General features: G+C 37.5%; 1 protein-coding gene across 3 annotated transcripts in view; it reads right to left on the bottom strand.

The window, feature by feature from the left end:
- PPP4R4 (protein phosphatase 4 regulatory subunit 4) overlaps nt 1–20,940 on the bottom strand; it is an 82,439-nt gene extending 61,499 nt beyond the window's left edge. For 2 of the 3 annotated variants that reach the window (XM_006925556.2, XM_025042152.1), the window contains exons 1-2: nt 20,810–20,934; nt 19,206–19,279 (exon numbers count right to left, since the gene is read on the bottom strand). In XM_006925556.2, coding sequence (XP_006925618.1) covers nt 19,206–19,279; nt 20,810–20,932 — 197 coding nt within the window. In that variant the 5' untranslated portion in view covers nt 20,933–20,934. Of the gene's footprint in view, nt 1–19,205; nt 19,280–20,809 lie in introns of all 3 variants that reach the window. The other variant, XM_025042153.1, reaches the window with a different exon arrangement.
- Nucleotides 20,941–20,942: the final 2 nt, after the last annotated feature.

Here is a 20,942-nt window from a genome sequence, read left to right as displayed (position 1 = left end):
GTTACCCAGCCTATACAACTCCAAAACCCACATCCTGACCATTATACTACACTGTCCCTCTTCCAACTGCTGCACCCAGCCAATACCAAACTCATCCATCTGCTTTTCCCATCTCATTCCTGATCCTAAGCTGTGTACCACCATTACAGCAAACTGTATAACTATGCTGCTTAATGCTTTTAAAAACATATGATTTCAAAAAAAAAAAAAAAAAAAAAAGCTGGTCCTCAATGATGCTGGAAGAAAACAAAATGACAACCTATTTGAGGGAAGTAAAGAAAAGGACCAGAAATTCCTACTATATTATGTTGCCTAAGGCACGCGTGGAAACATTATCTTGGGTCTCTAAAAATGAGACTACCTGTGCTCGTTTACGAAACTCACGCCTTTCCCCAGAAAAAAGGTAAGCCGCATTTAAGAAAGGATCTAGATACTGACAATATTGTCTTTCTCTATTCTTATACCTCGCTTCGACCTTCTAAGAACTCAAAATCTAATGAAGACAGATTCACACACTGAGAATCCTGACTGTGTAGTAAAAAATCCTCCCTCTTTTTCTAGCCAGACACCTGCAGTTTATTTCCTCCTAAACCAGTGCAGAAGGAGGAGGGGAAGGAGCAGATGCTATCCAAAAATGACGACATAATGCAGTCGCTATTAGAGAAATTAATCTGAGAACTCTAGCTCTGCTACTGTTCGACTAAGTGCAGGATTTTAAATGAGTGTATATATAGAGCCTGTGATCCTAATCCTAGCAGCTCGAGTTTCAAAATCCAAAATATAGCACATATGCTGCTGACACTACTTGAAGTTGTAACAATAAAGCAAATACTACACAGGCCTTGCTTTGAGTTCAAATGAAAACTGAACTTTACATAGTTGATATTTAATTATTTCTGTACTCAAAGTAAATTATTAGTTTATTTTAATGAACAGAATAAAATTAATGAAATGATGAGTTTAGACAATTAAACTTCTGAAAAAGACAATACCTTCCTGTAAGACAAGGATGACTTAAGGATCTAAAGCAGAAGATACTGAATACCAGTCCATATGTTGGTAATTTTTCATGTCAGTATGACATATTTTCATGTTAGTATGACAAATTTGAGTCCTTCATGTTAAATCTTCAAAAAGTTTATGTAGAGAACCATTCAACTCTGCTTATAGTCATCATGCTTAGAATCATAGAAAAGCAAACTGTATTTGTTAATAGCACCAAAGGCAGAATAAAAGAAAAACTGACATTTAAGGGTCTCCTATGTGCCAGGTAAGGTGCTTTACATACATTGCCACATTAATCTTGACAATATATACGCAGCATATTTCTATCCTTACTTTACAGTTGAAGAAACTGAGTCCCGCACTCAAAAAGGTGTGATTTACCCAAAGTCATTCAACTACTAAAGATTAGAGCTAGGATTCCAACCTGATTTCTAAGTCCATAACCTACCGCCTAGGACCATAGTCCCAGCATAAGAAGTGGCTGAACTGTCAGCCTAAAAATGCCTCTAAGTTGATATTATTTATTAATATTCATGTTGCAATAAATCCTTTCACTGACAATATCCACCATATATCTTTCGCTATCCCAATGCCATAATGTGCATTAGTTTCATGTTTATTGGGAAGAAGAGACAAACTCCTCTTTTGATTAAACCAGTATCACCAGTTATAGAAAAGCATTTCTTTTTCAATGGCTCTTCAACTTCATATGCCAAAAATTGAGCTCATTTCCCACTTCCCCCTTTGTACCAACAGAGGTACAAACAGCCCTCCGATTTTCCAGCACACATCTTAGAATTACTCTACCCTTTCCCTTCTCCCTCATGCCCCACATCAAATCTCACCATAGTAAGATGACCATTATTCTGGAGTGGAATGAGCTTATTAAGGGCAGACACATATGTTGCATTAACTTTTCCTTATTTTTGTTTTTGTATTCTTTATTTGGGATTTTTCCATTTTGTATTTCAATATTAAGATTATATTTGATGTTAACTTCCATATGTTTTCAATTTATTATATATAGATGGATAATTATTAACGTTTAGTTTCAATCGTATATATTAGTACACTCACGCAAACACATGTGTGTATATACCAGGTTACAATTTAAAATGTAATCCTTAATGTGAGTCATGGTTAAAAAAATTTTCTTGAAAATCATTATTCTATAGCATTTTGCAAAGAGTAAAGGGAAAGATTACCATGGTCTGCCCTAAATATATGAGCGGTAGCAAGAATATTGAAAGATTTGTAAAGTATGAGTTCAGGAATAACTATACAAATTTGGATGATTTCTGGGAACATTGTAATCTCTCCCATTATTTTTTTAAAATCAGCCTATTTCCCCATTAAAAAATAGCAGTAAAAATCCATTTAAAAAATATTTAAAAATATATAAACATAGAACATAGCAGGGGGAAAGGATAGCTAAGAAGACTGGGTTTACACAGCAGCCCGTCCAGTAGGCAAGGAACCCAGGAGAAAGAATAGAATAGGAACCGATAGCTATAAAAAAAAAAGACATAAAATCGGGCCAAACCCCTGGCACCTTAGGGAAGAAAGGATGATAAGTAGCTATCATAGGAAGGGGAAGGGACCCAACTACTTAACCTGCAGAAGACAGGTGGACTGATAGTTTTGACAATTCGGGTAGCGTTAATTCAGGACCTGCAGGGTGCTGGGCGCTGGTTCTGGATCCTCCAACACAATCTAATAATGTTTGATGCCTTAGCCATAAAATTTGTCAGACAACAAATATAGACTGAGTGTTTATTACACATAGGGCACTGAACCAAGCTCCGGGCAGGGATAGGGTGGTACATCCAGACACAATCCCTGCCCTATTAGAGCTTCACCGTCAGAGAAGACATGCATGAAACAACAAAAACCAATTAAATCACCCTAAGTGTGCAAAGACCTATGAAGGAACAGTCTGCAGCACTACCAAGAACATTGCTTACTTTGGAGGTCAAGGGGAGGGCTTCTCTGAAGAGTTGAGACCTGAAAAATGAGTAGGAATCAGTAAACACAATGTGTAGAAGGTACAATTTGTTTGACTGTCCCGTGCTAGATGGGATTTATGCAATTATTTCTTAAAGATTTACTGAACACTTCTGAACTGCCAGTTGCCATGCCCTGGAAGTAAAGAGAGAGAATAAAAACAAGCACTCTGCTTCTACGTATTTGAATTAGAGCAGAAGGAAGAAATGGTTTCTTGCAGAAATAAAAGCAATAGGACTTGATACAAAACTGAACACTGAAATAAAAAAGAATAGTATAAAATTATTTAGATTTAAAAAAAAAAAAAGATGAATTCAGTTTCAAGCACACCAATTTGAAAAGCCGACGAGACATTCCAGTAGAGACACCACAGTGACACCACCCAGCAAGCAGTCCAGACCCAAAGTTGGGGAGAAAAGCTCACGGCTTTGGACATTGGCCACAGATTTGGAAATTATGTTGGAGACAACAGCTGAAATCTAGGAGTGGATAATCTGACCCAGAAAGAGAGTCCCTAACAATATACTCTGGCTCCTCTCTGTTCATTTGACCGGTGCTATGGCAACTGAGGCCCTGAATCAGAACTGTGATACAAACAAATCAATTATAAAATTTAAATGTTCATCAGTCAACCAAAAAGCAATCTTGTAAATGCTGTGTGAAATGATGATTCCTTTTCTCTAATGCTCACAATCGGATCTAATGGAATGCCGGAATTAAAGAGGGCCTTTGAAATACAATGCACCTCTTCATGTTGTGACAAAGAGGAAGCCAGCATCAACAGAGATTATGAGAGTTGCTCAAGGTCAGCCGGCTAGTTAAGATCAGGGTCAAGGACACTATCTTCACGAAACAAGAATCTAATTTAAAAACAACAACTATTGATCTGATAAGATGTCTCATGGGTTCCTAAACAACTATTAATTTAAATTTAGTTCACACATATATTTATATATTTTCTTCTTCAGGAAGAACAAAGTCATTTTTCTCTCTGACATCCCTTGTAATACAAGAACTACTTTAGACATTCACATCATTCCTTTTAACAATATACGAATGACCTGTCCTCTAGTTATTTTAAAAGAAAAATATTGTCTAAGGAAAATTAACTGTTAATTATACCATATGTAATTCAATGAGTAAAGATTGAAATCTAAATAATAAGTAAATTTACTCAAATGTACGAGTAAATAATTACACCTTGTAATACAAGAACTACTTTAGACATTCACATCATTCCTTTTAACAATATACGAATGACCTGTCCTCTAGTTATCTTAAAAGAAAAATATTGTCTAAGGAAAATTAACTGTTAATTATACCATATGTAATTCAATGAGTAAAGATTGAAATCTAAATAATAAGTAAATTTACTCAAATGTACGAGTAAATAATGATATACAAATACATATCAAGGTATTAACACGTTTTCCACAAGACTAGGTCCACGTGCTATTTATGTAGGAATCATGAAGAAACTAAGCAGTATAATGGACTTTTTAAATCACAATATGTAATGATTTTTACTATGAAGTAAATATTTGATGAAATAACAGGCCACTCCATTCTTATTTGTACACTGTTTAGCTGCACAAAGCAAAAGGATTTAGAGCAGCATACGTTTAAACACAAAAAATATCAAACACTTTACTATTTGATAGAAAATACTAGTCGAGAGAATCAGAGTTGCCTAGTATACACTGATTTGTTGTTTCCTTTAAACTAGAGACAAGTAAATCTTTTAGAAGGAAAGAAATGAACATGCTAACCACCTGTGTAAAGTGATAACTGCCCCAAGTTAGGCAGAGTCACAGTTTAAGAAAGAATCTCAACCACATGGCTAGTATATCTCCCTCACTTTGCTGACAATACAGACAAGCTAAATGGTGTTACCAAGGTCACACAGCTTTTAGTGGCTGTGCTCCATGTTTCTTAGCAACCAAAATTTTTAAAAACATAAATTTCATAGCTTTCACTGCCTAATAAAAAGAAATATAAAATTAGTCTAGAGGTAGATTACATATATATATTCCTTACTAATAAATAAGAGTAGAACAGAACTAATAAAATACGTGCTATTTTAAAACATTAAGCAATATTTTCCTGAAGAAAAAAAAAAAAGGGAGGCTACATCATTTACCCACGAGTGTACCAAAAGAAATGAGCGTTTTCCAAAGTAAAAACACTGGAATTTTGACCCTCCGGGAAGTTTCTGCTAACTAAGGATTTGCAAACCAGCTGGACTAAACAAATGTAGAGTTTATATCAGAAAACTACAGAAACCTTGCGAATGTTTCTATTTTGTAAAAGAAAGATTTAATCTGTTTAAATATCAGAGATGAGGAACAGGAAAAATAGAGGACACTCCCATGTTTTTAACCTGTGAGTAGATGGCGGTACCATTTACCTGAGATAAGTGGGCAACCCACATGTGAGTAAAGACCTCAAGGAAATGATAGAGCTAGCAATTCAGATATGTGAGGAAAAAACATTAAAAGCAGAAGAAACAGCATGTACAAAAGCCCCGAGGGAGATGTGTACTTAGTACGTTTAATGAACAGCAAGGATGGCTGAAATGCAAACCAAGCGAAGGAGGAAATACTAAGATGCGACATGAGGGCTGTAATTAAGGAGGGGGAGGTCATAGAAATCAGACAAAGCACATTCTCAAACCACAGTGGAACTAGAGATCAATAACAAAAAGAATGGAAAATCTCCAAATATTTAGAAATTAAATAACAGTCTTCTAAATGATTCGTGAGTCAAAGGGAAACTTTTTTTAATTTTTCAAATAAATGATAATGAAGATATGACATATCAAAATTTGTGGGATGCAGCTAAAACAGCGCCTGGACAGAAATTTACAGCATTATAATGCATATATTAGAACAGAAAAAAGATCTAAAATCGATAACCTAAGAAACGAGGAAAAAAACTAAGTGCAAGCAGAGGGAAGGAAATAATACATATTAGAGAAAAACCAATAAAATTGAAAACAGAAAAACATTAGAGAAAAGTAATAAAACCAAAAGCTTTATTCTTTGAAAAGATCACTAAAATTAATGAACCTCTAGCCTTGATAAACAAGAAAAAAGCAAGAAGACACAAATTACCAATATCAGGAATCAAAGAAGGAACATCACTACTGAGCCCTCAAAGATTAAAAGGGAATATACTAGCATAGCATAATTCGATGCCCATAAATTCAGTAACTTAGATGAAATACAGTTCGATATAGGCATTCCTCTGAATTTATTGCAGGTTCAGTTACAGACCATTGCAGTAAAGCAAGTCATAATCTTTTTGATGGTGGAGGGTCTTGCCTTCAATTTGTAAAAACAACAACAAATGCAACATCTGTGAAGTACAATTAAACGAGGTATCCTCGTACTTGAAAGACAAAAACCACTGAAACTCACTCGAGAAGAAATGGATGACTGAAATAGCCCTACATTTATTAACTAAATCAAATTTTAGTTTAAAACCTTTTAAAAAATAAAATTCCAGGCCCGGGTGTATTAATTGGTGAATTCTTCCTAACATTTAAAGAAGAATACCAATCCTACACAACCTCTTCCAGAAAACAGGAAACCATTTCCCAAGTCACTTCAGGAACGTTCCTCTAAAACCAAAACTGGCAAAGTAGTTCAAGAAAACAAAACTGCAGACCAGTATCTCTCATTAAAATAGATGCAAAAATCCTCAAAAATATAGCAGCAAATAGAGTCTAGGAATATGTAAAAAGACTCAAAGATCCTGACCAAGTATATTTCATCCCAAGAATGCAAGGCTGATTCATTTGAAAATTGATCAGTGTAATTTGCCATATTAAAAAACTAAATAAGAAAAGCTATATATCATATCAATAGATTCAGAAAAAAAAAAAAACCACATTTGACAAGATTCAATACCATTTGTGATAGAAACTGTCAGCAAATTAGGAATAAAGGAAACTTCCTTACCTTAATGGTAGCTATAAAAAACCTACAACCAACATCATACTTAACGGTGAGAAACTGAATACTTTCCCCTAAGATGAGGAACAAGGCTGGGAGGGTACCCCTCACCACTCCCACGGTGGAAAAACCTAGCAGTTACTACTCTAACCCAGTGATCAACATTAACATCACCAGGGACGAGTCATGTTGATAGCATGTACCCTGAAACAATGGGATGAGAAAGGCACTTCACCTCTAGGGTATTCTTCCCAAGCGCCCATGACCCCAACCTAATTAAGGAGAAAAATATCAGACAAACACACACTGAAGGGCATTGTACGAAATACCTACCCAGGACTCTATAAAACAGTCAAGATCATGAAAAGCAAAGAAAGACTAAGAAAGTGTCAAAGCCAAGAGGAAACTAAGGGGCAATGACAACTAAATGAAATTTGGTATTCTAGATTAGATTTCGAAATAGAAAAAAAAAGGACAGTGGTGAAAAAAACAGAAATCCAAATAAAGTCTGGAGTTTAGTGACTAGTGATGTTCCAATGTTAATTCCTCAGTTTTGACAACCGTACCATGGGTATGTAAGACATTTGCTTTAGGGGAAACTGGTGAAAGGTATTTTATATGAAAGCTCTCTGTACTACCTTTGCAACTTTTCTGGAAATGTAAAATAATTCCAAAATAAAATTTTTTTTTTTTTAAAGTAAAAGGGCAGAAAAAGATATACCATGTAAACACTAACCAAAAGAAAGCTAGAGTGAGTATACCGATATCAGATAAAGTAGACTTCATAACAAAAACTATTTCTAGGGATAAAGACAAACATTATATAACTATAAAGATAGGGTTAATTCACCAAGAAAACAACAATCCTAACTGTACGTGTATCTAACTACAGACACCAAAATATATGAACTGCTAGTAAAAATGATAGATTTGAAAGAAGGAAGAGACAAACCCATGACTATAGTTTAGAGACTTGAATATTCCAAGCTTTGTAGTCAATGGAACAAGTACACAGAAAATATCCTTAGAGATACAGAAAATCTGAAAAATATGTCAACCAACTTGACCTAATTGACATTTATAGAACGTTACACCAAACAACAACAGAATACATCTTTTCAAGTGTTCATGAAATATGCATCAAGATCGAAGTTCTGGCCGAAAAACAAACCTCAGTAAATTTAAAAGAACTGAAGTCAAGCAAAGTATGTTCTGAGACCATTACAGAATGAAACTAGAAACCAATAACAGAAAGATATCTGGAAAAATCCACCAAATAATTGAAAAATTATGTGAGGTACACATTCTACCCAAAAGTTATTCCAACCAAATCTACAACGCACAGAATTCTTTAAATAAAATTTTATTCAACTGATATATTTTAATTCAGCAAAATAAACAGTATTTTCAGTTCTATTATAATATCACTGCATCCCATCCTTAATAAAACGCAGGCATCTTCTGGATTATGAACATCTACCCAACAAATGACCCTTATTTAAAAAGTTCTGAAACTGTTCACCTATCCAAGGAGTTTCTGCCCTTTGGGGACATCCATTAGCGCTTCCTAGTGGAGAAAATGAGAAATTAGGTTTCAACATCTTTTCCTTAGAATTGAGGGTAGCCTGCAGAAGCAACATGGAACTTTAATTTCTATCAAGCCCAACCCATTATATCGAATGGAGGGAAGAGGAGGTCACCGTGCCTGAAGAACTTAAGTGACTTGAATGTGAGCACAGAGACAGATGCCAGATCCCCTGGTTTTTCAATAGCAAACTAGCCCTTTCTATTGCACAATGGCCATGTAGGAAAAAAAAAATTAACCTCAACCCTTACCTAGCACCATACACAAAATTTAACTGGAAATAGATCATAGACCTAAAATGAAGAGCTACAACCTTACAACTTCTAAAAGAAAACATCTTAATGATCTAGGACTTAGGGAAATTTTCTTAAACATAACACAAAAAGTACTATCAAGAAAAAAAATATCAGCAAATTAGACTTCATCGAAATTAGACCAAAGAAAAGCGCCCCCCCCCAAAAAAAATCCTTTGCTCTTTAAAATCTACTCTTATAAAAATTAAAAGGCAAGCCACAGACCGAGAGAAAATATTCACAAAGCTATATATATCCAACAAATAGGCAAAAGATTTGAACAGACATTTCGCCAAACAAGATATATGGCTGGCTCATAAACACATGTAAAGATGCTCAATGTCCATTGGTCATTTGGAAAATCCAATGACGAATACAATGAAATAGCAGTCCACTAGACCACTAGAACTACCACTAGAATGGCTTAAAAACAAAAAGACTGGCCATACCAAGTGCCAGCAAGTGTATGGAGCAACTCAACCTCTCACATTTGCATTTGCTGGTGGAAATGCGAAACTGCGCAATCACTTTGAAAACAGTTCGGCAGCATCTTAAAAATGTAAACATACACCTACGACATGACCCAGCCATTCCGCAACTAGCCGTTTCCCAGAGAGAAGGAAAGCACATGTCCACACAAGGGTTTGTACACGAATGTTTACAGCCATTTAGTCTGTAATAGTCAAAAACTGGAAATTACCCAAATGTCCATCAACTGATGAATAGATAAGCAAAATGTGTTATATTCTGAAAACGGAATCATTGTCAATAATAAAAAGGAATAAACCATTGATACATGCAACATTTTGAATGAACTTCAAAATAATTATGTGGAGTAAGGAAGTCAGACAGAAAAGGAGCTACTATATGATTCATTTCTATGAACTTCTAGAAATCGCAAACTAATCTGTAGTGGCAGAAAGCGGATCAGTGGTTGGCTGAAGTGGGGCAAGGGACCAGAAAAAAGGGAAAGGATATCACAAAGAGGCACCAAGTTACTTCTGGGGTGATGGATATGTCCATTATCTTAATCGTCATGATGACTTTATGGGTTTATTCATCAAATTGTACAGTTTAAATATGTGCAGTTTATCGGATGTCAATTATACCTCAATAAAATGGTAAAAAAAAAAAAAGCACACACACACATACATAAACACACTCACACACACTCACCATATGATCTAGCATTCCATTCTTAGGCATTTATCCAAGAGATATGAAAACATATGTCTATATTCTAGAAGAGGAAAAATCAATCTATAGTGACAAAAGGCAGATCACTGGTTGCCTAGGGCCAGGGGGGAGGATTAACTGCAAAGGGGCATTATCTGGAAAGAAAACTTTAAAACTACATAAAGTCTCCAGATGGGAATTTTCCTCTACATCCAAAAGAAAATATGTTCTGAATTGCAAACAGATGCCTTAAAAGACCAGTAACAATTGTCCTTTACCGAATACAACTCTGCGCCGAGCACTGTGCCCTCTACACACATTTCCTCTAATCTTAACAATTCCACAATGTAGGTATTATTATTCCCCAGTTTAGATTAGGGAGCTTGGATTCAGAGAAGATAAGCAACTTAACCAAGGTCTCTCAACAAGTAAATGAGCAAGCCTCGGCCCCCAATAATAAACCTGGATCTGTCCTAGTATAAAGTATTTCTGACACAATGTACTGCCTTCTCAATGCCCAACACACTTGCTAACTGGAGATGACTTCTAGTCTATTGACATTTAAGAAAAATGAATTTGCTTCCTTAAACAAGTACTTCCTTGAACACAAGTATCTGCGGGTACTGTGCCATTCATTCCCCAGGGGGATGCCCAAGAAATGATAGCACTCAACAATCATTTTGTATGTTTTAACCTAAGATTTATCTGAAAGTAACGATTAGTTGCATTACAAATGGTTTCCATCATTAGCATCTCTGATTTGGATGGAAAATGACACTACGAGGCACATCCACACATAAGAATATAATAGGTTTTGCAATTTTTTCTGACATGATTACCACATTCCAAAGGATAAAGCCAAAAGTGGTGACTGAAGAACTAAGCCTGAACATCTTCGCAACGCCTCCCACAGAGTCAATGGTTTAATAACCATCATGTGACCCTAATTCTAAGGAGCCTTATGATTTCTACCACTTGGGATAGTCAGCACCTTAGTTCGCAATGTGAATACTAAGAAACCACTACACGACTCAACAAGATTGGGAGCCAAAAAATACAACTCAAAATTTTTACTAGGAACCACTTAGCTATGCTTTGGGACAAAACTCAACCTTCCTGTGTCTCACTTAGCTGCTTCCCAAGTGTCAGTATGAACTAATTGTTCATGAAAAGAAATATACACAAATATACATACATACATTTATAATATACACATACGTATGTTATAATATGGTTACTTTATAGTTATATAACTTAACTCATACTTTATTCTAATCTGTAAAATCATTCATTTTAATATTACTTTATAATGTTTTATCATAGAAATTTGCAGGCATTTTAAATAGATAATCAAAGTTATACTGAAGATGAAAACTGCTCAAATCTCTCATAATCACATTATTAAGCTCCATGTCTTTCCAATGAGATTATATGGGTCGCCTTTACATTGCTGAAATAGTTTATTTTAAGCTTTTCCTACAGATCTCATTCTGCATTCTACTGATGTCAGAGACAGAGCCTTCTGAAGCTTCAGTCAATAGGAAAAAAGAAGCAGATGCCTCCCCAATCATTGTTCTCAAAGAAAAGGAGACGGGAACTAATCTCCAAACCCCTTATATCCAGAGACCTAGTGCTTTTCCAAAACCGGGAATTCAGAGTTTGCCAAAACTTAAGTGATTTGGCCTCGGTGACAGTGGAAGATATACAGCTGGAATCCATTATGTACTCCTCTTAATATGTCAAAGAGTGATCCCACTAACCCAAAATATGAAGACGAAGGTGCTTTCCATTTTTGTTTAGAAAAGGAAGTCGTTTGTGCATCAACTTCACAGAGGATGATAACTTGGGAACTTTTCTGTAAATGGGACCTCTTGGAATTTTTAAAAGTACAGTGACCGGAGGTGGCACTCCTAAAAGAAGACCTTCTGAGCAAGAGTATTCTAACCAGACAGTCTAACAGCATAAAGACTAATTGTAAAAACTTACAGAAACTCTCTTGCTTGTAGGAAAAGGAAAAAAATAGATGATATAAGTAAATCATGCACAGAAAAACAAACTCCTATGGGCTATTAAGTAGGTAGTTCATTATTGCTATGCTAGAAATGCATGTCCTAGAAAGTCTGTCACTTTCGTTTCCTAAAAAATGCAGGCTGGAACCATTCAGACGTTGCTGGTAGAAGTATAAATTCGTACAGGCACTTTGGGAATTGTTTAGCAATATCTTTTAAGATGGACATAAGCATATGCTATGACCAATAATTCTACGATGATACCTAAAAGAAATGCACGCATATATCCATACGCCTTGTACATGAGTGTTCATAGCAGCATTACACTTAATTGCCGAAAACTGGAAACAAGCAAAATGTCCATCAACAGTAGAATGAGTAAATAAGTGTGGTATGTTCTTACAATGGAATACTGCACAGCAATGACAATGAATGATCTATTTCTCCATGCAACAAAATTGAAAAATCTTTTTAAAAATTAGGTTGGGCAAAAGAAGCTATACACAAAACAGTATATTACATGGTTCCTACTATATGAAGTTCAAAATCAGGCAAACTAATCGATGGTGTTAGAAGCCAGCATAGCAGTTATCCTTTGCAGGAAGTGGGGGAAACCAGACAGGGCTACAAGGGAGGCTACTAGGCTAACACAATAAATGATGTCCTATTTATTAATCCAGGTGCTGGTTACATGGATGTGTTCACTTGTAAAAATTCAACAAGCTGTATATTTATGATCCATGCACATTTCTGCCAGTGTTCAGTTTTGTTTTAAAAAAACAAAATATAGACTTATGATTCCTAATAGGATTTAAATGATTCCTAATTCATTCCTTTTTTTAGTACATAAAGGTAAAGGAAGACTAGACCAGACCACAGACCAAACTCAGAAACAAGAGAGGAATATTGTGGGTATCCAAGGAGGAAACAAGATCATCACAGTGCCTGCTTTGGAAGGGTATAGTATCCCTCTCAACAAGGTGTTAAAAGACACTGCCAAAGGCAAGCTGAAAGCTCCTAGCTAATAGACTTCTCTCTAGAATGGGTCCCCAACCCCCGGACCATGGACCAGTACTGGTCTGTGGCCAGTTAGGAACCGGGCCACACAGGAGGAGGTGAGCAGCGGACGAGTGTGTGAAGCTTCATCTCTAGCATCACCACCTCAGCTCCACCTCAGATGATTAGGCATTAGATTCTCATAGGAGCACCAGTCCCTGGTGCCAAAAAAGATGGGGACCGCTGCTGGGACCAGTGCTCTAGAATGCCCACAGAGTTCTGCTCTCACTAGCTGAGCTGTAACCAAGACTCAGCTGTTTGTTCCCAGATAGTTTATCCCAATTTCACTTGATATTGCAATTACATAATTTAAATATTACATAAACATGTGAATGCAAAAAGAATTGTCTCTATGAAAACTAAGTTGAAAGTTTTAGAAAGACTCAAAAAAGATAAGTTGCCAAAGAAAATTGCTATTGAAGTTGGAAGAACAAGAAAACTTGCAAGAGAAAATAGAATACCATAAAAATCTAGGACCATGCTTTCAGACCGCTTCTAAGCATCTTTAAATTCTCACTCATCTTTAAATAAACCTCAACTTGACATTGTATATGCGCTAAGGGGATGATTTATGCAAGAAAGAGGAATCTCAACTATAATCAGTAGACCCATACTCAAAGAAAAGGTAGTGGACCTACATCAAAAGACTGGCGAACAAATATATTTTTTTTACATTAAAATGAAATGCTGAAGGTATGTATCATTTTTATGATTTCCCACATTTACCAGTATTTTCAGATTAACTAACCAAATATCCATCCCAATTGTGAGGGGTTAAAAAGGCCTTTCCTGTACATCACTCAAGAGAACTGGGCAAGCAATATTGGCCACTCAAGAAACACATGCGCACGCGCGCACGCGCACACACGCCCCTTATACACCTGCCTCATTAAAACAATATAAAAGGCAGAAGGTATCAAATAAAAAAAAAAAATCAAGACAACAGTAAAAGTAAAAGAAGTATGGGGATATAGATCTTAGAAATAAGGGCATATAAGGAGTTTTTCACCCAACTTTTCACATTTGCATAGCAAATAAGATAGGTACTTTTAAAAGGCAAACGATCACAAGATGACAGGGTAGCAAGGCTAACCACCGGAGTTCTTCCTCACCGCTTCGCGGCTGCCCCGCTCCAGTCTCCGACACAAGGCCCTGAGCAATCGCCTGTTTACAGCACTTTTCTTTCCAGGTTTGGCTGCAGAAATCTCACTCTGTGATATCGCTAGGGGGAGCACTTACTCCTTAAAAAAAAAAAAAAAAAAATGAAAAGAGAAAGAAAAGGGAAAAAGTTCCTAACGATGCACTTTTATCCTGACTGTCTCTGGAAGGTAAAGTGTAAAATGTTTTAAAATTCACTGTCCAAAGTGAAAAATACTTTAAAAGTGACAAGGGACTGTAAAAATACGCAACATAAAAGTTAGGTTCAGCTACGGCCATGCCACCCTGAACATGCCGGATCCTGTCTGATCTCGGAAGCTTGGTCAGGCCTGGTTAGTACTTGGATGGGAGACCACCTAGGAAGACCAGGTGCTGTAGGTGTAAAAAGTAAAAAATAAGAGATTGTAAGCTGACAAGGCCCTTGCAATCTGTGAGGTCAACCAAGGGTTTCCTCATCTAAGAAAAAAAAAGTTAGGTTCAGTACATTAACCAACCAATCAATACATTTAATGCATAATGTAAATAGCAAATGTTACTTCAGATCATTTGGTAAAAAAATATATATAAATCTGTAAAACAAGCTGATCTTATTTTCACTAAGTTTAACATGCTTATTATAATTTGTGAAGATTCTAGTTTCTGATAAATATTACTAGTAAAGAAAGTCGATATTTATCACAAATGTCAATTGATAGACTTCACCTGCCCATTACTTTATTAAATTATTGCGAAGCAAAATTAATACTGTTATCCTCTTTTAAAAGTTTGAAATATACCTGGAGCACCTAAGCAGCAAGGAAGTAGGGAAGGAGAAAGGGGACAGAAGGGACTTAACATTAATTGGGAACCTATTCTGTATCAGGGGCTCTATGCATAACGTGACAACCTGGAGAAACAAATTACCATTTCCATTTACAGATAAGAAAACCAGAGCCTTTGAATAGTATGCCTGAAACTTACTGGATTTCATTAACCAATGTCACCATAATAAAAATAAATAAATTTGTTTTAAAAAAGAAAGAAAACCAGAGCTTAACAACCATAAGTAACTTGCCCATGGTCACACAGATAATAAATGGTAGAACAGGATATAAACTAAATCTGTCTGAGTCTACTACCTATGATACAAAAAAAAAAAAAACCAAGTTGCTTAAATCATCTGGCATTTTGGTCACCTTAAAATTAACAGATATAGTTTATTCCATTAAAAGGCATATATTTATATCACAGCAAGGAACAAGAAAGAACCAAAACAGCAACAACATAAAATATGGCTTGCCCTCAAAGAGTTTATAATCTATTAAGGAAAATGTGTGCATATGTGCATACATACATACATACATACTGAGAAGGAGAGACAGAGAGAGAGTTAAAGAATACACAGTAGTGATCACTAGTTGAAGAATGCAGCCACTAAGCGATACGGGAGCTCAGAGAAGCCTGGGATGCATGTGGTTTCAGCCATTAGGAAAGGCCTTATGAAAGATGCAAGATTACAGGGCCATCCTAGGGATGGAAAATGTTGGATAGATATAACAAAAGGCTAACCCAGGATGGGGAAGAGCAGAGTTAAAGATGAACACATGTATCTGAGTAACAGGAAAGAGGCCAGCAGAACTGCTTCAAAGAGAGAAGGACTGAGTGTAAACAATCCAAGTGTCCACCAACTAATGAATGAATAAGCAAAATGTGATACACCTACACAGTGAAATACCATTCGTTAATAAAAAGGAATAAAGTTCTGATATATGCTACAACATACGTGAAACTTGAAAACATGCTAAGTGAAAAAAGTCAGTCACAAAAGGCCACATGTTATATAATTTCATTTGCATGAAATGTTCAGAACAGGCAAATTCACAGAGACAGAAAGTAGACTGGTGGTTCCCAAAGGCTGGGAAGAAGTACGGAAGAACTGCTGATAGGTACGGGGTTTCTTATCGGGGTGATGAGAATGTCCTAAAATTGATTGTGGTGATGGTCGCACCGTTCTGAAAACACTAAAAACCATTGAACACTACACTCTAAATGGGTGAATTGGATGGCATATGAACTACGTCTCAATCGTGCCGTTAAAGAAAAGCAAGGGCCCAGTGGGACATCACATTGCACAGCTAAGATGGCACCAGTTATGCCAAGTCTAAGGGTCTGGAATTGATCTGGTAGGCAATCAGAGAAATGAGTAAAGATTTACCTAATGAAAGCACAGTATACGCATACTTAGGACTCTTCTCTAACAAAATAATTCACATATTTGAAGTACATTCCTAAAATGTATGCCAAAATCACAAAGAAGAAAGAGAACGGGAAAAAGATGTTGTGGTATGATTTTGACTAATCCACAAGCTGTGAATATTAGAAAAGTTGTTTTGTTTCAGTGCTAAATGCCACAGATGGGTGTATCAGCATCGTATTTATGCAAAACCACAAATTCGTCTGTGTCAAATCTTTAAATACCATAATGTTCTAATCTTAATTGTTAAATAGCATTAATAATTGATCTAGCTTCCTTTAGGGTGAGATAATGAACACTGTGATTTGTTTTTTATTGGATGACAGTGCTCTGTATATAATGCTTTTTTCAATATTAGACTCAATTTAAATGCTATCAGACTTCCCACTCATATCAAGCATTCCCTACTGATACTTACACATTTGACCCTAAATTCTAATTTAATATAATATTCCAAAATAGTTTTACTATACAAAATAAGAGAGCTAAAGAAACAAATCTGACATTCGAAAGCAGAGAGCAAAAAAAACAAAATAAAAAGATATTAAATAATCAATGCAAAGGAAAAGGAAAAGGACTCAAAAATAAACCCGAAAATCAGAGAGAGAAAAAATAGGACTCAGCATTAGGTTCTATAGCACTGGGGAGTATAAATTTTTAAAAAGCAATAAATTACATTTAAAATAGAAGACTCAGTACCTGAGAGCAGATGAGGCTTTAACAGAGGAAAGTTTGGAAAATGTCTGGGAACAACCTCACTCCTCCCCGCGCCCAATCCCAGGGAAGAAAGAACCTTTCAGGCAGTCTTAGAGAGCTATCCCTTCAGAAGTTAGCTTAGAGGTGAAATTCCACTTTCCCCCAGGAGGTGGTGAGGTGGCAAAAATACAAAAACACTGCTGGAGAGCCCATACACAACCAAAGCAGTGTTCGCCTCACCTTGTAAACCTCCTTCAAGGTAGATGAGCCACGAAAAACTAAAGGAGATATCGGATCTCTTTCAAAAGTCTCTTGTCTTAAGAATGAGAGGACCTATCTGTCTCCATCAGGGCTTTGTAAGTTCCAGAACTGGATGAAACTTATGTTCTTTGCCTGAGAAATACAGACAACTCAGAAGACCTGGTTTGCTAACAATAAAAGCAAAACAGGAAACAAATAACTACCCTAAAAAAGAAGCCTTGTCACTGATATCTAGAAGATGGTATCTGCTGTTGCAAGTAAGTAGAGCAAGACTCTCCATTTCCTAATCATAAGCCAGTATTTATACAAAGAAAAGAATTCAGTAGGAGTAAGTAGGACCTTATTTCAAATCATTAACTGCTGTCTGTTAAAACAAACTATTCCAAACTTTCATCAACTGTCTACCTACTCCAAACAAAAGAACTGTGGGGAAAGGCAGATGCTTACAATTAGGTTTCACCATATTGGACATGTTAATGATTAAGGAATAAAGTACTTCGAATATAACAATAAAATAACAAAATAGGTTAAACATTGGATTATTCTCTATTAAACACCAAAAACACATGCTGCTAATTCATACAAAAATAAAAGTTTTCTTTTAAATAAATAGGTGGAAATGATGAGCGTCTGCTACCAAAATCACCAAAAGACCATCAACATAAGGTCCAAGGTCCACTTTAAAGTGATAAGATTATTGGAGAGAATAGTCTAAATTGTAAGCACGCTAAGATTCTAAGAACAGAAACCCAAGATGCCACTAATAGGCTAAAGAATAATTTTAAAAATGGACATCATGCAGAGGTTTATTGTTTTTGTTTGTTTGTTTGTTTTTTTACAGGATCCTTCAATGAATAACGTGGATCTAGAAACACGATTTATAAAGAAAGAACAAGAAACTTGCCAGCACCTAAGCTAAGGAAATGACGACAAACATCCCGGGACATAAATAACATTAGTTTTCAAAATGTGATTCTGAAAAAACAAAAGTGAAAACTAATTTGCCAAAAGGGGGAAAAAAAATGTTGTGCAAGTTAAAGAAAAATTTTAAAATAAAGGTACACAAAACACCTTGGGATATTCTGTTTCTTAAGTATTCTCAGAGATATGTTCGATAATGTTCATCACATTAGCTTTCAGGAAGCCAAATGCACAATTTTCAAAATAGTTGAGAGAAATCATGTAAATATTTGCAATAACCATTTGCCTTAAGCAATTCTGCAGAGCTTGTGAGATGAAATTTAAATGAGAATAGACGTAATTCAATTTTAAAATCTCTCAAGAAATATAAAGTTCACGCAGCAAAAATAATATGAATAGGATATCCTGATCAACAAATTGAACTACTATATTTGTGGAATTTTTTCTATATAGTAAATAGTATATAAGGTTCATACCCTACGATTAACTTAAAATTAATCCCTGGATATTCTTAAGTCTCATCTAAACTGACTGAATGTTATGTGAGAACCACCAAAGCTCGAAAATAAAAAAAGAATGAGATTCAGCTCAAACCACTAGTTGTTCTATTTCTCCTCCTCCAAGCAATATTCTGTAAGTTAGGTATCTTATTTGATTTTTCTCAAAATTTTAATAAGTCAATATCTAAATTTTTAATTTATAACATAATTAAAAGTGTTGTGCCTGCAAAAGTACTCTGTTCAGGTGGTTAAGTAAACCTGAACATGACCGTAACATGGCATTTCAGAAAGCATTCATCCACGCAGCCACAGGGAAAGAAGCAGCAATTTACAGAAAGACTTTTGGAAATACCTGAGCAGATAAACAGCCCTTTCAATATCACTGAGGTCTTCATCAACGGTCAATCTCTCTATTTCTTCTGGTGTCTGTCAAGTGTAAAATACAAATTATGCACACAAACATTCATCAGTCTCGCCCCCCTCCCAACCAGTGCCACTCCAGGGACCCTCTATGACTACTGCCAACTAATGAAAAAGTTTCACAATTAAACATTATCACTGAAAACTAATCAGTGGTCTGAGAACTCTAGGTGATGACCTCAAGCACAGAGGTCTCTAATTGTCTCTAATATGTTGGGTTTGGGTAGAGAGGTCTGGGGTTTGGTTTTTGTTTGTTTTTTTTTTTTTTTTTTTTTTTTGCTCTTCTAGATTGAAGCTTGAGAATCTCACTGTGGCCTCAGAACATTGCTGAAATCAATTTTATATGCATATACAAAATATATACATACTTTTTATCTCTAATCCCCTGAAGCTGTTTCTCCAGCATTTTCCACCCTAGGATATGCTAAAAGGGTGATGGATGAAGACTGCAGCCTAATGAGAATGAAAAAGACGAAATCTAGAGGGGAGGGGGGCGGAGGGAATAAAATCTGGGGCTGGAAAGAAATCAAAGATTCAAGATATTGTGGCAGGTGGTAGTGAGAAGAGCTAAAAGGGCTATTAAGAGGATGACTCGGGGGCAGAGGGGGTCCGTAAACTAGGTTTGCCAACAGTGAGGGTTGGAGCCTCTGGGAGGCTGGGAGGAAGATGACTCTGCGGGGTGGGGGTGCTAGTGGGGGTGGGGGAAACTAGTAAAGGTTGCTCCCTCAAGGAGGGTGGGAACCAGGGCCCCAGCTAGAATCCTGGAGGGGCCCCTGAATGTGGTGACTCAGGATTGGGGCAAAGGGTCGAGAGGGCTTTGAAGATGGGTGGTAGGACGACTCTACTATGGGTGCTGCTTGGGAGGCGAAGGGAGGCCCGGGCTGACTTGGGGACAGGGAGACTCAAGCTTGCTCTGATGCGTGACGGGGGCGAGGGTGATGAGATCGGGGGTGTCTCAGAGAGAGGTGGGGGAGGAGTCGCGGCTGTGTTGACTGAGAAGTGGGACTGGGGCCAGAACCAGGGCAGTACAGGGGGCCGCGGCGGGGGGCTGGAGGGTGGGCAGCGGGGAGAGGACTCGGGATAAGCCGGCTGCGGCTCAGAGGGGGAGCTCCTGCAGCGGCGCGAGTAAGAAGGGCAGCAACTGAGGAGCCACCGCTGTCCGAGAGGGGCGGCGCGGGGGAAGACGCTGGGGTGGCCCGAATGACAGGGGCTCGGCCGGCCGTTCCTGGGGGCGGGCTGGGGAAGAGGACTAGGGAGCCGAGGGGCGCCGAGGCTGGCCCCGGGTCAGGGGAAAGAGCCAGGGGCCGGTCCCTCAGTGAAGGGGGTCCAGGCTGGAAGAACCTGGGCTGCGTTGAAGAAGGGATCCCGAGAGGGGCCAATTAGGGTGACACGGCGACCGGAGGAGGACTGAGAGGCTAACCGGACTCCAAAGAGGTCCCGGTCCACCTCGGGGACTGGACGGGGAACGGGACGGGGGTAGGGGCCCGGGCCAGCCGCCGAGCGCCCTGCGGGCAGTTCCTCCTCCCTGGGGCGCACCTTGAGGCTTCGGCGGACCGGCCTCTCGATGATGGTGAGCTCCTGCAGGTCCTCCATGTAGCCGAACAGGCTGTTCTGACTGAAATCCATCGCAGCGGCGGCGGCGGACGGCGGCGGATGCATCAGGGACCCC

This window comes from Pteropus alecto, unplaced genomic scaffold (genome assembly GCF_000325575.1).
Source record: "Pteropus alecto unplaced genomic scaffold, ASM32557v1 scaffold8, whole genome shotgun sequence".
NCBI lineage: Eukaryota > Metazoa > Chordata > Mammalia > Chiroptera > Pteropodidae > Pteropus > Pteropus alecto.
This window is presented reverse-complemented; position numbering and strand designations above follow the sequence as displayed.